General features: G+C 37.7%; 1 protein-coding gene across 1 annotated transcript in view; it reads right to left on the reverse strand.

Annotated features, from left to right (window-relative positions):
- VMP1 (vacuole membrane protein 1) overlaps positions 1-14,303 on the reverse strand; it is a 118,845-nt gene that overhangs the window by 79,933 nt on the left and 24,609 nt on the right. The window contains exon 5 of the mRNA XM_004457608.5: positions 12,750-12,860. Coding sequence (XP_004457665.1) covers positions 12,750-12,860 — 111 coding nt within the window. The remainder of the gene's footprint in view (positions 1-12,749; positions 12,861-14,303) is intronic.

Here is a 14,303-nt window from a genome sequence, read left to right on the forward strand (position 1 = left end):
TAAAAGGAAACTTGTCACATGCTTGCAAAGAAAGATAAATCTTTTAATAAACTTCTGGGAATTAATATCCAAGATAAGAAGAGTATTTAGAAGATGCTATCACAGAAAAATCTGCCAGCTCATGCAAGTTTTTCTAGCGTATGATCTACCTATAGCAAGAATGAGTAAAGCAAATCAATGAAGTCAGGAACTTGCACTACTACTTGTCAGGCAAAATTTGCTAATGAAAGATATCAAAAAAACAAAAAAGATGCAAACATAAGAAATAATATCAGAAGAAAAGCAGTTTACAAATGCTATTTAACTTTTTTTAATCCCCCCCACCCCTGGTGGCTTTTTGCGTGCTGTCTGCTCTGTGTCCATTTGCTGTGTGTTCTTTGTGTCGTATTTATTTATTCCCCCACTCTTGCGGCTTGTTTTGCTGTCTGCTCTCTGTGTCTGTTTGCTGCACACTCTTCTGCATTTTTGCTTGTCTCCCTTTTTGTTACATCACCTTGTTGAGTCAGCTCTTGTGGGGCAGCACTCTGCTGCGCTTGTGGTCGGGTAGCACTCCGCGGTACCCAGGCCGGCAGCTCTCCGCAGTGTGTGGGCGAGCCTGCCTTCATAAGGAGGCCCCAGGACACGAACCCAGGGCCTCCCATATGGTAGAGGGAAGCCTAACTGATTGAGCCACAGCCGCTTCCCCACTATTTAATTTTCAATTTGCTATTTAATGGGAAGTCTTTCCCCAACACAAAACATAACAAACCAGAGATCATGAACACATTGGCATACATAGAAGAATAATGAAAAAGCCACACATTAAAAATCATTCATAGTGGCCACTGTTCATCTAAATTTAAGTAATTTAAGTGCAAAGAGTATATTAAAATATTTATATGGCAGGGAAATGGAGTTTACTGGGGAAATAAAGGAAGATGTACAGATATTCAATACAAAATTATTACTTAATAGAAGAAAAGGCTAGACAGTCAATTCTTATTATTTGTGGATTCAATATTTGCCAATTTACCTACTTGGGAAATTTATTTGTAACCCCTAAAATCAACACTCATAGTGCTTTTGGGGTCATTCATGGATATCTGTAGAGCAGCAAATATTTTGAGTTGCCCAACCTGGGTACATTTCCAGTTGAGGTCAAACAAAGCATCACTGTGGCTTATTTCATTTATTTTTGTGGTATATTTAGTACCATGTTTTTTGCATTTTTGTGCTATTAGAGATTTTGCTGTTTAAAATGGCTCTCAAATATAGTGCTGTTTAGTGTTCCCAAGCACAAGAAGGTTGTGATGTGCCTTATGGAGAAAACACGTGTGTTAGATAAGCTTCACCCAGGCATGAGTTATCATGGTTGGCTGTGACTTCAATGCTAACGAGTCACCAACATATATGAAATATGGCATCTTTACAGACATAAAACAAGGTTGTGTATTGATCAGTTGACAAAAATGTTGTAACCAGAGGCTCAGTGGAACCTAAGCCTGTATTTTCCCTAGAAGCAATGGTTCATTATTTACTAATTCAGAGTTCGTGCTGATTTAATAAATATAACTGCTGTGAATAATAAGAATTGACTGTATATAGATTATTTTTCATCTGAATTTTACTCTGGGGTGTAATGTCCAGATATGAGTAAGAAAGTTAGGGACAGACCATTTTGGCAATAAAAGAAGTCTAATTATTCTGTCTACTCTCACTTCTTTTTTTTTTTTTAAAGATTTGTTTTTATTTATTTCTCTCCCCTTCCCCCCATGCCCCCCCTCCCCCCCGCCAGTTGTCTGCTCTCTCTGTCCATTTGCTGTGTGTTCTTCTGTGTCTACTTGTATTCCTGTCAGTGGCACTGGGAAACTGCTTCTCTTTTTTGTTGTTGTTGCATCATTTTGCTGTGTCAGCTCTCCGTGTGTGAGTGGTGCCACTTCTGGGCGGGCTGCACTTTCTTTGCACAAGACGGCTCTCCTTATGGGGCGCACTCCTTGCGCGTGGGGCTCCCCTACATGGGATACACCCGAGTGGCATGGCACTCCTTGTGCGCATCAGCACTGCGCGTGGGCCAGCTCCCCATGGGTCAGGAGGCCCTGGGTCTGAACCCTGGACCTGCCATGTGGTAGGTGGATGCTTTATCAGATGAGCCAAATCTGCTTCCCTACCCTCACTTCTAATAAGCTTTCCCAAGATTTGATTTTACATTTATTTATTCAACAAATATTCATTGAACAATTACTATGCACAAGGCACTCTCCTAAATATTGGGAATACAAGAGTAAGCAAAGTAGGAAAAAAAAACCCTCCCCTTTATATTTTAGAGGTAAAGCTTACAGTTTGTTTTTCTAGCTACCTGCACTCCCAATACCCTATCCTGTCACCCATTTTGAAATCCTTTCTACTGTCACTGTATTGCCTCTCATCTGGACTACTGCCTTTTAACTTATCTCCATAATTACAGTCTCGTCCCCAGTAAATCTGCCCTATACAGTGATGCCAATTATGTTGCTTAAACAAAAATGTCAATGCTTGTTTGAATAGCTCCTTGTGACATGACATATAATCTCCAACTCCCTAAGCCTGACATTCAAAACTTTCCACAATTATATTTGCTCTCAATGCTACTTTGAAAAAGGGCTCAGAAAAATGAATGACACCTAAATGTAACATTTCCAAGTTTAGGAAGTAGTAAGCTGCTACTATAAAATAACAGTATCAGATATTGTCCAGATGTACTTAGGCAAGAATGACTCAAATGCTAAAGCAAAAGAATATAGTATTAAAACTGTGTATCTTTAATCTTTTTATTGGATAGCACACATAGAAAACAAATGGAGAAACAGAAACATGCAATGGAGGAATATATTTCATCAGTTGTCAAGACTTGTTTAAAAGCCGTTGTAGGGAAGTGGATGTGGCTCAAGTGACAACTCTCCTCTACCACATGGGAGGTCCTTGGTTTGATTCCTATTTCCTCCTAAAGAAGACAGCAAGCTGGTGCAATGGGCAGCCATGGCAAGATGACACAACAAGATGATACAACAAGAGACAAAGGAGGAAGAATATAATGAGAGACACAACAAAGCAGGGAACGGAGGTGGCTTAAGCAATTAGATGCCTCCCTCCCGCATCGGAGGTGCTGAGTTTAGTTTCCAGTGCCTTCTAAAGAAATGAAGAATAGACACAGCAACTGCAAACAACAGGGGATGGAGAGAAATAAATAAATAGAGCTACTATAATTAAGACAATATGGCATTTATTTAAGGACAGACAGACAATGAACGGAGTACAGGACCTCCAATATGTTATTCGAGTCTCAGGTGTTTTTGGCTCTTTCCATTTCCAAAAGTTTTAGAATCAGCTCATCAATTTCCACAAAAATACCTGCCCAATTTTTGACTGATACTGTACTGAAAATGTAGAAAGTTGGGGATAACTAACAATCTTACAATATTGTGTTTTCTAATCCACAAACATGGTATATCCCTGCATTTATTATAATTCTTTCCTTCCAAAGCTTTACAGTGTGTAGAGATCACACACAACTTTTATGAAATTTATTCTGAGGTTTTTGCTTTTTTTAAGTGGTACTTAAATGTTTATTCTGGTATATAGAAATATAATTATTTATGTATATATTGACCTTGTATCCAGCAACTTTCCTAAACTTCCTTATTCTCTTTTCCCTGCAGTTCTACTGGTTTTTGAGCCGATATTATTAGCTGCATACAAATTTAAAACTACTATATCTTCCTGGTGAATTGAACCTTTTATCATTAAGAATGAAGTATTTTTTAAAAATTTTTTTGGAGATTTATTTTATTTCTCTCCCCTACCCCCCCACTCCCGGTTGTCTGTTCTTTGTGTCTATTTGCTGCGTCTTCTTTGTCCACTTCTGTTGTTGTCAGCGGCATGGGAACCTGTGTTTCTTTTTGTTGCGTCATCTTGTGTCAACTCTCTGTGTGTTCAGTGCTATTTCTGGGCAGGCTGCACTTCCTTTCACGCTGGGCGGCTCTCCTTACAGGGCACACTCCTTGCGCGTGGGGCTCCCCTACGCAGGGGACACCCCTGCGTGGTAGAGCACTCCTTGCGTGCATCAGCACTGCGCATGGGCCAGCTCGACATGGTCAAGGAGGCCCGGGATTTGAACTGCGGACCTCCCATGTGGTAGAAAGCTGCCCTAACCACTGGGCCAAGTCAGGCTCCGGGTTTGAACTGCAGACCTCCCATGTGGTAGACGGACGCCCTAACCACTGGGCCAAGTCTGTCGCCATAAGAATGGAGTCTTAATATCTGTTACCACTTGTCTCATACTCAATCTGATTTTAATATAGCTACATCACCTTTTACTTGGTTGACATTTGCATGGCATATCTGTACCCATCCTTTACTTCCAGTCTTCTTATGTCTTGCTATTTCAGATACATATGGTACAAAATTGAATTTTTTTTATATTGGCTTACAATCAGAACATTTCATTTACATTTATTATACTTATTGATTTATTTGAATTTAAATCTACCATCACATGCTTACTACTTGTTCTGCAGTTCTTTGTTCCTTTTTGTTTTCCTTTCTTTTTTTTAAAGATTTATTTCTTAAAATTTATTTCTCTCCCCTTCCCCCACCCGCCCCAGTTGTCTGCTCTTTGTGTCTATTTGCTGCGTGTTCTTCCATGTCCGCTTCCATTGCTGTATTGTTTTCAGCAGCACCAGTAATCTATGTCTATTCTTGTTGCGTCATTTTGATGCATCAGCTCTCCCTGTGTGCGGCCGCCACTCCTGGGCAGGCTGAACTTTCTTTTGTGCTAGGCAGCTCTCCTTATGGGGCACACTCCTTGCACATGGGGCTCCCCTACGCAGGGGACACCCCTGCATGGCATGGCACTCCTTGAGCAACATCAGCACTGCGCATGGGCCAGCTCCACACGGGTCAAGGAGGCCCAGGGTTTGAACCGCGGACCTCCCATGAGGTAGGCGGATGCCCTATCCACTGGGCCAAGTCCGCTTCCCTGGAGTGGATTTTTAAAGATTACATTGTTTTTACCTTCCTTCATTAGGTTGGTAGTTGTATATTCTTGTAGTGCTAACCCTAAAGATTAAATATAAATCCTACATTATTAAAATCTTATATATGCTAGTATTTTACCTTTTCCTGGACAATGGAAGGATGGTAGGATATTTTATTTTCATTTACTTCACACCTGATATAGAGCATGTATTTTTTTTTTCTTAATTTTTATTCTGGTACCATACAGATAATCTAACATGTCCCCTTTTAACCACATTCAGATAAAAATTTCTGTACTATTATTATGGTCACAAAGTTATGCTACCATTCACCACCATCATTAGCAAAACATTTCCATCGTTCCAAATAGGAACCCTGTACATGTTAAACCTTAACTCATTCCCTATCCCTACACCATCTCCTGGTAACCTCTTTTTTGACTCTGAGTGTGCCTATTCTAATTATTATCACTGAGATCAAACAATATTTGTCCTGTGTGTACAGAGCATGCATTTTAATTCTGTATTTTAAATCTCTCAAGACATTATTATTCTTTTATAATATAATTAAATTTACCCATATATTTATCCTTTTCTTATTTTACATTCCTTTCTACATCTATATGCTTCCATTTAGTATTACTTTTCTCCTGTCCAAAGAACAAATTTTAATATTTTCTTTATGCTGTGTTCACTTTCAGAGGCCATCTCTTCAAGCTCACTGATACTTTCTTCTGCCTCCTCATATCTGCTGTTATATCCCTCCAGTGTATTTTTAATTTCATTTATTGTGCCTTTCATTCCCATAAGATCTGCTATTTTTCTATGTATGCTTTCAAATTCTTCTTTGTGCTCAGCCAATGTCTTCTTAATATCCTTAATCTCTTTAACTATTTCATTGAGTTTATTAAGGAGACTTGTTTGAATATGTATGATTAGTCGTTCTCAACTCCTTTTTGTCATCTGGCGGCATCTCTTGTCCCTTTGACTGGGCCATATCATCCTGTTTCTTGGTATGGATTGCAATATTTTATTGGTGTCTTGGCATCTGGCTTACTAGATGTAATTTAGTTTGAGTGCAGTTTCTCTCTTTAGTTTAGGGCTTTCTTGCCCTTTCTCCCTTGCTGGTTGTGTAGCTGAAGCCGAGAATGTAGTTGGTGCTGTAAACTGTGGAGGCTGAAGCTGTCCATGTTGCAGAGGAACCAATGAAGCTTCTCCAACCTTTCTCATCTGTCAGGGTACAGATGGAGCCATAGGCCATGTGTAGTAATCCAAGCTGTGCAGACCAAGATTGACTGTATTTGCCCAGAGAGACTGATGAAGCTTAACACCCTTTCTTCCCCTGCCTGAGTGGGGATGTAGCTGCAAGTATGGGCAGCAAACTAAGCTGTGTGGGTCCAAAGTGACTGCAGTTGACCAGGCAGACTAACATAGCTCTGGCCCCCCTCCTACCCTGCCATGGGTGGGGATGGACCCTCCGGAATGCCCAACAATCTAATCTGTGTAGGCTGAAAGTGCCTGCAGTTGTCCTGAGAGGCTGAGGGAGTACTGTCCCTTCTGCCCTTTAAGGCATGAGAATGGAACCACAAGTGCCCAACAAACTAGACTGTGCAGGCTGAAAGTACCTGCAACTGCCCAAAGAGGCTGAGGAAACATAGCTCTCCTCCTGTCCTACTGGGGTGCAGGGGTGGAACTATAGGTGTCTGAGGATCCAGTCTGTGCAGGCTGAACTTGCCTGCAGTTGCCAGAGAGGCTGAAGAAACACCAGTCCCCTTCTATCCTGGGGGGTGGGTAGGGATGGAATCAAAGGTGCTCAGCAAACCAGTCTATGCAGGCCAAAAGCACCTGCAGTTGCCTAGAGAGGCTGGGGTAACCCTGTTCCCCTCTTGTCCTTTTAGAGGTGGGGTAGAGCCACAGGCACCCTATAGTCCAGATCATGCAGGCCAAAAGCACCTGCAGTTTCCCAGAGAGGCAGAGAAAATAACAGCTCCCTCCTGTCCTACGGGGTGGGAGGGATGGAAGTAGAGCCCCAGTCACTCTACAAATTAGTGCATGTGGGCCAAAAGTTCCTGTGGTTGCCCAGCTTAAGATACTCTCATGGTAGAGCTGATCCAAATTGCTTAGTCTGTCATTGGTGGAAATGGAATGATCATCATTAGCCATGCTATGACATACTGCTACATTAAAATCTATTGGGAGGATTAAAAATTAAATAAACAAATAAAATGATTTGCTTTTAAAAATAAATCAGAGTAATAACAGTTATAATGAAAACTGTAATAGCAGCTCTCATTTATTGAGTAACTATGTATTGAGTACTAGGCATGGAGCTGAAAACTGTACATGGATTATTTCAATTAATCCTCCAAATAGCCCCATGAGATAGGTACTATTATTATTATTGCCATTTGCAATTGAGGAAACAGGTTTAAAAGTAATATGTACATCGCAATGGAAAAAAGGCTGATAATTGCTCAGTTAATTATTGACTGTGGGGAAACTTTTAAGAAAAGCTCTTTTCACTTACTTGCATGTCTAAGGTAGGCATAAATACAAAGTTACTAGAATATGCCTCCAGGTCAGTAGAACTATTTGATGGTTTGATTTTGGGGAGAAGTTGCTCTATACACAATTATTTAACCAGAATAGAACCTGCAAATATAGCACACTATATTGGTTGTATTAGTAATGCCACCTAGTGGCAGCCAAATATAGACATACTTAGAAAAAAAAGGTCTGGAAGTGTGGTTCTCACTGTTTGATGAGTCATGGGATCTTTGGAAAATCTGATTTTTACCAGAAAAATGCACATTGTAAAAAACACATAACAACATGTATGGTGTCTCAGGAGAATTAACAGACCTCCTGAAGCCCATCTGCTGACCATTAAAGTTAATGGAACAAAAGTCTCGAAACTGAGGAATGAACAAACATAAGCAGGGAATGCAACCATGGACCAAAGTAGATTTATTATTATCATAGTAACAAAAGAACTTGCCACACTGATATAAAAATAGTGGTTAACAGAGATTCTGAAAGGGGGAAGAGGGAAGAATAGGTGGAACACAGGGCTTTTTTAGGACATTGGAATTGTTCTGCATGATATAGCAATGGCGGATATACTGACCATTATACAGTTTGCCAAAACCTTTAAAACTGTATAGTGCAAAGTGTAAACCACAAACTATAGACCATGGCTAGCAGCAATGCTTTCATATTGGTTCATCAATTGTAACAAATGTATCACACCAATGTAAGATGTTATTAATAGGGGAAAATGTGGGAAAGGAGGGACTGGATTACAGGTAACCACTTATACTTCCGTTGTAACTTTTCAGTAAGCTAAAACTTCTCTAAAAATAGTTTATTATTAAAAAATAAAAACAAAAACAAAACAACAAAACTAACAGAACAAACCAACCTAGTGGTACAACTAATTCCCTTTGAGCCATGGGAAGAAATAATTCATTCATTTTTCTCTTCCTTTTCCTCTTCCCTGGTAAGTGAATACTATTCCTGCAAAAACAGTATCTAAAAATTTCTTTTAGGCTAGATATCTGGTCTCTGCTAACTATTAAATTTCTGCTGTTCTGAAATTAATTTACAAAATTTGATGTTAGCCAAAACTATTCACTTTTCCTGTTAATTTTAATATAGACCAAACAAATGCTATTACTTTTAATGTTTAAAGAAGTGAGAACTTCCAGGGTATTTCAAGACACAAACTTTCAATTCTAACTAAAATTCTAAATTATATTGTTTTTGATAAACTTAAAAATCAAGAAAACATTTCCATTTTAAAACCAAATAAATGGGAATCTAATGTATAAGATAATAAAATAACTTCCAGACTACCATTCAGTGCACAGCGAGCTATACTTAACTAAATACTTTGAAAAAAAGTAACTTCCACACTGGGGGAGTCTTCAGCAAGCTTTTTTTTAACCTAATTGGGAATTATGGCCTATTCTGGAAAAAATGTTTATATTCCACCCCCTTCCCCCTTTCCATATTTTCCCCTACTAATAATATCTTAAATTAGTGTGATACATTTGTTACAACTAATGAATATATATTTTACTTTTTAAGCCATGGTTTCCAGTGAAGAAAATGACGATGAAGAATTAAATCTTTCCTTTTGTTAAAATCAATTTCTCTTTCAAACATTTTGCTGCAAATTACTGTCAAAAGGATGGCTATATTTCTGATAGGCTAACAATGTTACTTGTTCCCTTGACTGAGGAGTTAGATGAGCATAAGGCAAAGGTGCCAGTCCTGTCAGCACAGTAGGACATGGGCATGACAACATCTCATTTCTCTAAGTGAGGCTTATGTAAAGGCTTCTAAATGAAAGGAATCATTAGGACTCCCCAAATATAATCACCTTTCCTAGATATAAAATAAAAGAAGTGAACTATAAGGATACAACTCTGTTAACCACATACTATGATATCACCAAGAACGTGTTAATTTTTAAAAATCTAATCAGAGTTTATTTTGGAATAGCTTCTTAAATAATAACACCAATCAAAATTCCAAACCTTTATTTCACTCTGATTTGCCTCTAGTTCCCTATTATTATCTTTTCTATATTTGCCATATTTCACAAGTGGATAGTCAATACTGAAGAAATTTTTTTTACTACACATCTTCTACACTATTGGTTATTGATTACTTCATATCATTCTTGGGAGGACTTCAGTTCTCAGTGACTTAATACAGGGAAGTGGATGTGGCTCAACAGATAAGAGCATCCGCCTACCATGTAGGAAGTCCAAGGGTTCGATACCCATGGCCTCCTGGCTAGTGTGGTGACTGGCCCACACTCAGTGCTGCTATGTGCAAGGAGTGCCGGCCCATGCAGGGATGCCACCGTTTAAGGGTACCCCCTGAGCAAGGAGTGGCCCCTGCGCAAGGAGAGCCATCCCACACAAAACTGCAGCCTACCCAGGAGCGGTGCCACACATGGAGAGCTGGTGCAACAAGATGATGCAACAAAAAGAGACACAGATCTTTAGTGCCACCTGATGAGAATAGAAGTGGACACAGAAGAACACACAGCAAACGCACAGAGAGAGCAGACAACTGGGGGAGGGGGGTGGGAAGGGAAGAAATAAATAAATAAATAAATCTTAAAAAAAAAACAACAACAAAAAATAATATGGTTTATTTCTCCCTCACAATAAACATTTACTTATTTACCAGTCATATAAAAGGTCATGCTGCAATAATAAACAACCTGAAAAATCTCAGCAGCTTAAAGCAACAAAGTTTATTTCTCCCTTTCACTACATGGTCCATCATAGCCTGGTAAAGGTAATCTGCTCAACACAGTCACTCAGAGACTGGGGCACAGTCTTGCCATAATCAAAGTGCTGGGGTTGGGTGGAAGAGAGCTTGACAAATCTTGAAGCTACTGCCAGGAAGCAACACATATCACGTATGCTCACATTTCATTGGTCAAAGCAAATCAAATGGCTAGAGTTTAAAGGATGGAGATGCAACATCTTCCCACAGGTGTGAGTACCACAGAAAGGGACAACAAATATGGGTAAAAGTAATAGAAATGACTTCAGCTATTATTACTATGATAAAAACGATGATGATCATGATCATAAATAGTTGCTGTTTTGTTGCTATAATCACTATTACTATTTATGCCCTTGCTATCTGACTTCATCTCAACCATTCTATTGAAAAATAAAGACCTGTGACATCTCTTGGTTTCCTTTTGTTTGATTTCTCTGTGAATTCTTTTTCTTTATTTTTATTTTTTTTGTGGCAAATGTTCTTTCCTCCTCATTCTCCCTGTTATACCCAGAGAATGCTGGAAGGAAAGACTGTCTAAATGAAAAGCTCTAAGAACTAAAGATAATTTGGTCATACGTAAAGTCATACACCAGCTCTCTCCTTATATTTCTTTTCAACTGAGTGTAATGGTACCCAGAGATATATACTTTCCTTCAAATAGCTCTTGAAAAATTCCTTCTAAAACTATGAAAAGACTAACAATATTCTATTAAACTTTCACTCTTATCAAGGGCAGAAATACCTACTTAATTTATGGAAAAAAGTCTTGATTTATACCCAAATCAATTTTGTAATAAATATTTTTATTACCTCGACTTCAACTGGTAAGCAACTTGTTATGCTTGTAAGAATGTAGCAGCAAAGGGTTACCTCCCTGGGATTTATGTAACTATTTGGGCTATATTCGGGAAGAAAACATAAAAAGAATTCTAAAATTATAGGTTTTAAATTCCTATAAATTTGGAGAAATTATGTATTATAGAGTAATACCTAAAGTATTCTTTAGACCATTAAAATTCAGCATTCTTCTGAGTCAAGCAAACACTCATTTTTTAATACTTATCTTTGGCAGAGACAAAAGTATAGTATCAGAGAGTCTGCACGTTCACTGTGATGAACTTTATCTTACAATCAGCCTTGCTGAAATCCTTTCACCTGTTTATTCCACCACTGTTTGAACATATTTGAAAATATGTTCAAAAACACCATTTTCAAATATCAAATTGTCTTTAATATATTATTCAGGGCCAGGACTAGAGTGAAACAAGTGCGGCATCTAGGATGCAAACTTTCAAGAGGCACTCACTCATATACTCTACATTTAAATGCCCCCGAGAGTGTTTAATTTTATGCCATAGATATCTTGTTTGTCTTACCCTATTCCCAGTCCTGATTTTTAAAATTTTTAATTAATTAATTATTTTTATTTCTCCCCCCCTTCCCTTCTCCCCCGTTGTCTGCTATGTCCATTCGCTGTGTGTTCTTCTGTGACTGCTTCTATCCTCATCAGCGGCACTGGGAATCTGTTTCTTTTTGTTGCGTCATCTTGTTGTGCTAGCTCTCCGTGTGTGTGGTGCCATTCTTGGGCAGGTTGCACTTTCTTTCGCGCTAGGTGGCTCTCCTTATGGGGCGCACTCCTTGCGTGTGGGGCTCCCCTACGCGGGGGACTCCCCTGCGTGGCGCGGCACTCCTTGCGCACATTAGTGCTGCGCATAGACCAGCTCCACACGGGTCAAGGAGGCCTGGGGTTTGAACCGTGGACCTCCCATGTGGTAGGTGGATGCCCTATCCATTGGGCCAAGTCCGCTTCCCCCAGTCCTGATATTATTTCGATATATTTGTGAAAAGAAAATCTACCTTTATTTTCCTTTATTAAGTTAAAAAAATATTTTTCAAGAGGGTTTAAGAAAGTAGTTCAGTGTACATACTTAATACTTCATCAATTACATTCAATAAGAATCCCAAAATAACCATTCAAGTATGTATTTGGTGACTGAGGATGTGAGGGAAGACACTCTCATCCTAAAGTACTTTCTCTGCTGATGATTAAAAGAGAAAGTAAATTATCCAAGTTCATTCTGACCCTTATATGGAATTTTGTTTATTTAAATAACTTTCATCATTAAAATGACAATTACATAAGCAATAGACCAATTATTTTAAGATCTGGAAGAATAAGAGAATTTCCTGGCTGAAGTAATTTATGTAACAACCTGATTTACCTAAGGTTGTTTTTTTTTTTTCCCTTCTCTTTTCAAATCCTGAACCCTAAAGGAAAAATAAAACAGAATTTTAAATAAAACTTAAGGTACTAGTTTGCAAATTTGAATGCATCCAAAAACAAAAAGGTAATTAGATACAAATCTTAGAATTTTAGCTTTTGAAATAAAAGCACAATTAAAACACAAAACATTTCATTTTCACTTATTGAAAGAAAGTTATTCTTACCAGATAGAGCAGAAAGGTGTGCAACCCTGTTCCAAGTCCAACAGAAGACAAAATTCCTAATCCTATCCAATAGGCATACAAAAGAAACTGTTTCTCTATACGTTGCACATACTGAAAAGCAAGAGATAAGGTGAAAAAGTAAAACCTGTATTCTCTAAACAGTAATGTGGTATTTAAAATATAACAATCAAAATAAGCAAAGCCAATTAAAATAAAAGTTTCAAATAGGAAGAAAGCACTAAAATTATAAAAAATGCATCAAAGAGGTCTAATTCCTTTAATAATATACGATGGCAGAGTTGGATTAAAAAAATTCATCTAAATGGGACAAAGATTGTTTCTAGACTTTTAAAGCCCTAATATCAAGATGACATATATAGGGAAAAGCAAATTATTAATAGAAGGAGAAAAAAAAAATCTAAAGATATTTAAAAGTGACAAAAACTTTGTTTAAAAAAAGGGATAATATACAATTATGAGAGAGGGTCTGTTATTTATTTTGAATAAAAATTTTTTTATATTTAATAACAAATTGATTTTCAAACAAGAGCAAACTCAACGAAGCCTGAAGTCCCCTGGGAAATGGACTTGGAAGAATTACAGGCTTATTTCTAGACCCCAGTTTTGTCAAGTAAAGCCAGCAAGCCAGTTCATTACAAACTCCTTTTTTTCCTTCAATTAATTTATTGACGTATAGCAGTTATACATAAACAATAATTGTATAATAATAGTTGTGAACAATAAACTCTTAATAGCACATATAGATTTCTTAAAAATGTTTAGAAGACAAGTTTTTAAAGCTTCAGATAAAATTCCAAGATTAGAGATAAAACCATTTTAAAATATGAAATATGATACCATTTAAAAATAGAACATTTGCTATTAGAATACATTAATGTTTTGCTATTTTAACAAAGGTATAAAAAGGTCCTATTTTCCTCTCAGTAATGTTGTACTTACAGACTTCAGGCAGTGATCTTGCCTTTTTTATACAAATTAAAACTAACCTTCAACCTATGATGAGTATAAGCCTATTTGTTTGGATTTAACTCAAAGACTGTAACATAAAATATGAAGACTTTGGCAGCAAGTAAAGGGTTCACATTAGACAGCACCAGAAAACACATTTAAATCTTTGAGGGTAAAAAGGAATCATTTAAGGAGCAGATGTAGCTCAAGTGTTTAAGTGCCTGCCTTCCACATAGGAGGTCCCGGGTTTGGTTCCTGGTGGTTCCTGAAAAAACAACAAGCAAAACAAAGGAACAAACCAATTCAGGGAAGCTGATATGGCTCAGTGGTTGAGTGCTGGCTTCTCACATACAAGGTCCTGGGTTCAAAACCCGGTACTTCAAAAATAAATATAAATATAAAATAAAATAAAAATTAAATTAAAATAAAATAAAATAAAATAAAATAAATATATATACCTTTAAAAAAAGGGAATCATTTACCAAACATCAATGTGAGCAGTCATGAAACACTACCCAAACTTTTAAAAGTTTTTGGCCTTAAAAGTAAAAGACATTAAGATACCAGTTATACGACAAATTAAAA

This window comes from Dasypus novemcinctus, chromosome 21 (genome assembly GCF_030445035.2).
Source record: "Dasypus novemcinctus isolate mDasNov1 chromosome 21, mDasNov1.1.hap2, whole genome shotgun sequence".
NCBI lineage: Eukaryota > Metazoa > Chordata > Mammalia > Cingulata > Dasypodidae > Dasypus > Dasypus novemcinctus.